Here is a 6263-nt window from a genome sequence, read left to right on the forward strand (position 1 = left end):
CGGCATGAGGAGCGCGTCCATCGCAAGACGGCGTCAAAGCGCAAAACGCCAGGCAGAGAATATACCAAGTCTTGGTAGTTTGTGTACTGTGTGTGCAGGTGTGTGTATGTTACTTTTGACCAGTGGACCAATGCAAAGGTGGGCCATCATTCGCTTCATTCGGCATGAATGAAATTTCTCGTTTATTTGTTTGTTTGTTGTTGTTGTTATTGTCGTCATTGTTTAGCCGTTTATTTTGCCTGCTTTCCTCTTTAGCGCCCCTTTAGCAGAATGACTGAGTCTGTGCGGTTTGAATAACAATTTCAAGCTTTAATTTTTACAATAGCATTTTTTTACAACTTCACGGTATTTCGCTGGTTATTACTTTATTAATGTATGGCAGAAAGCTTGACACTCTTGTGTAAACATCGGGTCGACCCTGAGCGCATGTTGCGGTGCCATAAGAAACGATTCCGACCAGCTGTGGTGTGCCATGCGCAGCTATAAGTGGGCCTCCAGAGTCACCCTGAAAGTAGGAAAATTTTAACAAACTTCACGCCAACACTTTTGCACTTCTAACTACTAAGCCTGAAGAATAGTAAATAGAAGAAAGTGAAAAAAAGTACTAACACAAAATTGATTTGATTCGGAATACTATTTGCTTTGCTCTTTTAAAACTTATTCATGTAAGTGGAAATATATTTGCCTACATAAATTTCAGAGCTATTGTCCTAGACGTCCGCAAGTGTTTGTCAACTAGCTTGGAACGGTCATGGAGATCATTTTGAAAACGCAATTCAGGAAAAACAATTTGGTTTTGCTATTTTACTCACCACACAAGCACCGCGTCCGCGTTCGCCCAGCGTGCACAGCTCATTGGCAGTTATGCGAAAGCCACGTTGCGCACACTCCTGATTCGAAATAGTTCGATAGTCCAGCACTTGTAGCTGCTCTGGCAAGCCACTCGATCCGGTGGGCGTAAGGGAGCCCCAACCTGTCAAACGCACTGCGACATTCTCGCCGATGCGAGCGCGGCCGCCCAGCGCAATGGTTCCAATTGAGGATTTGCCCAAATTGAATGGCGGTGTTACCTTCAATACGGCTATGTCGTTAGTGATGAGCGAACTCGATGAGAAGCTCGGATGTGAACGCAGAGCTACAACCCGATGACGGTCACCACCATTGCGCCATGTCAATGTACCGCTCACAACGGTGATCTCGCTTGCAGTCATCTCGGTCAAGCAGTGGGCTGCAGTGAGGACATGGTGAGTACTGATAATGGAACCGCTACAGAAATGATGGTAACGACCACGTCGAAATACCTGCAGTGAGACCTGATAGGGAACGATTTGAGCAGCAGGTCGACCGCCGTTGATGCGTGTGAGGGCATCGGTCCACTGGGGATTGCTAGTGATGTCCAAACCCTGCGCCACGGTGTGCACTACGTTAGTTGTTGAAGGAAGCGTGCTGAAGGAAATGTCGTCCGCATTTTCTACAGTTGTGAGATCGGCGTCATCAAGCGCTGAAATTTGGCTCTTGCTAAGGGCAATGCCCCAAAAGATGCACAATAACTTTAGCTTCAACATTTTTGTGCTGCGTAAACACGAAAACGACTACAGAAACTGACTCAGGAACTCAGCTATTTATGAATTTAATGATGCATCTGATCTTGTTGTTATTTAGTTAAAGCTCATGCCAACATAGCGGCGGGTTTGCTGCAAATCGCAGTACATACACGCAAATAAGCCTGAGTAAGTGACAGATTTGGGTTTTCTTTATTTAATCTGTACTAAAATTCATTTTTCGCTCATAAGCTGATAAGGCAAATGCAAATAGAATGCAGCAGTGCCACACAGCAGCGTCGTGCGAGCAGTAGAACTTAACCAGCGGATGCTATCCGCTTTCTCTCCTATATCCCCCGCTCGATGCTAAGAGTTTATTCTCCAATTAGTTGGTCTGGTATTTGTTTGCTGATTAGTTGCCAATACGCGAAAATTGGCGACATGTTTTACTTACCGCGAAACGCACAACAAAACATAAACAACAACAGCAATACTGGAGTAAGAACTGAAGATGCTTAAATTCATTGCTTGTTCTTCATAATCAGCAAATTGGTCATTTATTTTAATACCTAATTTGTTTACACTGCCACAAGTTGCCACAAACTGTGTTATGTACGAACACAAGCACCCGGCACAGTGGGACATAAATTATGATCCAGACGCATGCATAGCATCCATACAGTCGGTCGTTGCGACCACTAAGCGCAAAGGTCTAAGAAAAGGAAAGGAAGTCTCATTTAAGTGAAATTTGGGTCTATCGAAATGGAGAAGAATAGAATATTTCAAAGGTAGAGCGGTAACAGGAATCCGGTGAATACGGCACCTTGAAAGCACACATTGTTGTTAGTTATAATAAAAGGCCCCTCTCCTCCCGCTCAAGCATTAAGACGATGTACAGCTGATGCTTGTTTTAGCGTCGAGACACGAACCCGACTAGAAATTTTGGTAAGGCGGTGATTAGGCGCAAATAAGGCAGACCGCATTCCAAATTTGCGCCTCATAAGGCAGCCAAAGTAGGCCCAAGTCCCCAAAGGTATCGTCACACATCTGCCTCATTAGGCGCAGGTTCGAAAAACCGAACTTCGGTAATACTCCGGATGCCCTTCTACAAATCAGTTACAGATTCCAATTTATGCCTAAGTGAGACACTGCCACATATTTTCGAGACCACAATCAAATTTGGTACTGTTCTGACATGCCAATCTTTGCCTTGCCTAACGTGGGCCAGTAAGGCCTGCCAAATTCGGGCCTAACTGATTCTTCGGCATGCCTCACTGTAATTCTAGTCGGGAAAGGCAGGAGTTTATTACGCGTATGGGTCTAAAACTGTTCAGCTAAAGCCAAAACTCAGCTGCAGAATAAAAAGTTAGCGGTACACGTACCATTGTGAACCATTAACTGGGAGGGGACAGTATCAATTTCCTAACGGTTGAGAGTTAGCTCGTCACATCAAAGTTACTAGAATGACATTGAAAACCTTACCAACTCCCTGCATGGAGCTATTACTTGGTATTACTGAAAATTATGAATATAAATTCTGGTTGCTTTTCAGAAATCCATAGGCTCGTTAGCCTTTCGCGTAGCTCATAAAGTCGCCAGAAATTAAACATCTCGTTTGGTCGTTCGGCTGTTTGCTGCAAATGTTGGCTTAAATCTGATAAAGGCTGCTTGTGGCTGTCGCATGCGTGCGCATGGGCTCGTCTGCATGCTTGTGTGCGTATGTATGGGGTTTTGTGTTAATCCATTTATTTTGTTTATGCAATATTTATAGGTCGCGTGTACTTGTTACCTAATTGATGACAACAAGTAGGCGCTTCTGCTGGCCCAAAACAACTTTGCAACATGACAGCCGTTGCGAATGGACAGTGCGAAGCATCTACAAATTGTTTCGCAAATATTTCTCTTTTATTTTGTGACTTTATACGAGTACATAACATAAGTTGCATGATATCGCTGCGGCCGGTGGCCAGTGTTCATTTGCCCACTATCCTTTTAATTTGTTCGTCAATCCAACCCACCACTGGAACCATGCTCGTATAGACATAAATGCGATTGCTCTGACAAGGCATTCTGCCATAGGAGAGTATGCCCAACTGTTTGGTTAAATCTGGGCTGAGTAACGCACCGCCAGAGTCACCCTAGATTATAAAATACTTATAAAAACAGTCTCGCCATTTCTCACACACTTACTTCACAAGCACCACGCCCCATTGTACTGTAAGCACACAAAACCAACTTGGTAACATATACGAAACCCATCTTTTTGCAATCTTTGGTATTGATAGTAGTAAAATCAACAATTCCTAAATTAGTGCTGTTGCGATCCCAAACGATTAGATATGCTTCCTTGTTGTCTTCCATATTCTCCGTGAGCCGGTAGTCGACAGTGTCAATATGTGTGCCATCAATAGGCAGTGGCTCTTTAAGTTTCACCAGCGCAATGTCGAACCTGCGCAGTGACCAGTAGTATCTGTGCCGCACGACAAGCGAAATGGCGTAGCGTGGCTTTGGGGCCACCGAGAACTTTTGTACTCCAGCTACCACGCTCAACATTGCCATCGGATGATTCTCGTGGAAACAGTGCGCTGCCGTCATGATGATTTGGCTGTGAATGATGCTGCCACCGCACAAATGATAATATTCCTCTCCCATATGGACTTGTATCGAAACGTGGAAAGGAATCGCGAACGGCAAGTCCCCATTCATAGTTTCGTTTGACTCCCGTAGTTTACTGACGGCTATAAGATTCGAACGCTAAAAAGTGTTTTCGATATTTTTTCCATTAGATTTACCTTCAATAAATTTTTTATTTTGACTGACGAGCGCCACTAGATGCGCTGGAAGTGCTGCGATTACAAATACTAGCAACGGATGCATCTCTTTTGGCATTCGACTCTAAAACTTTACTGTTTGCGAAAAATTGAAATTCACCGAATCAAGGAAAATTCTGTGTGGAATAAAGTAGACGTGTGTACATCTGTGGTAATTGTAATTTCACGGTCAATTGTGTGCTAGTTAAACTTAGAAATGGTAAATCATTATGTGAACTTTCGCTTATTTCAAAATATAAGAACATTTTCCACGCAGCAAAATTTTACAGTCCCCACATTGTGTCAAAATCTTTCCCAAATTGCGACTCCCAAATTGTGTCCTCCCGGACACTTCAGAAGTAGAAAACTTTTGCTAGGGATAACCGCAAATCCAGCTATCCAAGTAAGCACTTAGTTTAGATATATCGGCCTAGCATGCCTGGGCGAAATAAAGGGTGATAGATTTAGAAGGATCGCGTTTTAAATTGAAATAAAACCACAGAAATTGAAACAGATTAGGCAATCTTTATTATTTTTGTGTAGAAGCATTCATGACATTATTTGTTTTTTAAATAGTCCCTTTCAAACGTTGGCTGTAACTGCGCGGTAATTCGGCCATCAGTAAACACAAATTTAGAATGACTCGCTGGAGCACTTCGGTCGGTATCTCGTGAATAACTTTAGTATTGTTGGCTTCCAATACCTCAATCGAAGCTGGTTTATCCTCAAAGCATTTACACTTTACATACCCCCCACAAATAAAATCTAAACGTGTGATATAATATGAGTTTGATGGCCAATTCACTGATTCAGGACGAGAAATAAATTGCGCACCGAAACGATGACGCAGTAAATACATTGTTTCACGGGCTGTGTAGCAATTAGCGCCGTCTGCCGGCTTATTGGAACCAAGTGTTGTGGAAATCACGAACTTCAATTGCCGGCATCAAAACGTCGTTAATCATGGCGCAAAAGCATTCGCCATTCACTGTTGCATTGGCACCAGCCTCGTCTTTGAAGAAATGTGGGCCGATGACTCCTGCAGGCCGTAGGCTCCAACAAACGGTTGTTTTCAATGGATGGAATCGCTGTTATTGAACGGCTTCAGGTTGTTCTTCAGCCCAATTCCAACAATTTTGCTTATTGACTAAGCCATTAAGCCAAAAATGCAAAAATGGGCCTCATCGCTGAACAAAATTTGAGTCCCAAAATGCGAATCTTCGGCGAGTTTTTCAAGAGTCCAAAGAAGGAACTTATGACGCTTTGGAAGATCGGCCGGCTTCAAATTTTGGTTTAGCTTGCACTTGGGGCTGTACGCGGTCTAATCGGTCGAGTATCATCCAGTAATGTAAAATTATTTACAATTTTGCCGTTGGCTTGCCGAATGACGCGTTCGGTAGGACGGTTATGTACACCATAAGTTGGCCGGAACGCTGAATACCTTTCACAGAGCATCGATTTTCATAACACAATTGTACGATTTGTAAACGTTGTTGAGGCGTAAGTTTTTTAATGATGAAATGTCAATGAATACTGAAAAAAGTTATATATTTAGTTTCACAGTAGTCAGGCGTCATGGGACCTGAATTTTCAGGTGGCGCAATTAATCATCCAGTTTTGTATTTGAAAATTATTAAATAAAATTTAAAAAAAAATTAAATAAAAAAATGACTTTGAGTGCTGCAATTTCTTGAATTTTCAGGTGGCGCAAAAATAATCATACAGTTTTGTATTTGAAAATGATTAAATAAAATGAAAAAAAATTAAATAAAAAAATGACTGAGTGCTGAAATTTTTTGAATTTTCAGGTGGCGCAAAATTAATCATCCAGTTTTGTATTTGAAAATTATTAAATAAAATTAAAAAAAAAATTAAATAAAAAAATGGCTTTGAGTGATGAAATTTTTTGAAT

At 42.0% G+C, this 6263-nt stretch overlaps 2 protein-coding genes across 2 annotated transcripts; both read right to left on the reverse strand.

Annotated features, from left to right (window-relative positions):
* Positions 1-296: 296 nt before the first annotated feature.
* Positions 297-1751, reverse strand: LOC128856638 (mite allergen Der f 3-like). Its single transcript, XM_054091954.1, has 2 exons — positions 813-1751; positions 297-505 (listed from the first exon to the last, which is right to left on the reverse strand). The coding sequence occupies exons 1-2, from the start codon at positions 1563-1565 to the stop codon at positions 341-343; spliced, it is 918 nt and encodes a 305-aa protein (XP_053947929.1). The 5' UTR covers positions 1566-1751; the 3' UTR covers positions 297-340.
* Positions 1752-3424: 1673 nt separating this feature from the next.
* Positions 3425-4461, reverse strand: LOC128856649 (transmembrane protease serine 3-like). The gene is made up of 3 exons (XM_054091964.1): positions 4334-4461; positions 3732-4279; positions 3425-3679 (listed from the first exon to the last, which is right to left on the reverse strand). Exons 1-3 carry the CDS (start codon positions 4428-4430, stop codon positions 3515-3517), a joined length of 810 nt encoding a protein of 269 aa, XP_053947939.1. The 5' UTR covers positions 4431-4461; the 3' UTR covers positions 3425-3514.
* Between the last annotated feature and the right edge of the window lie 1802 nt (positions 4462-6263).

The sequence above is a fragment of the Anastrepha ludens genome, chromosome 2 (genome assembly GCF_028408465.1).
Source record: "Anastrepha ludens isolate Willacy chromosome 2, idAnaLude1.1, whole genome shotgun sequence".
Classification (NCBI taxonomy): Eukaryota; Metazoa; Arthropoda; class Insecta; order Diptera; family Tephritidae; genus Anastrepha; species Anastrepha ludens.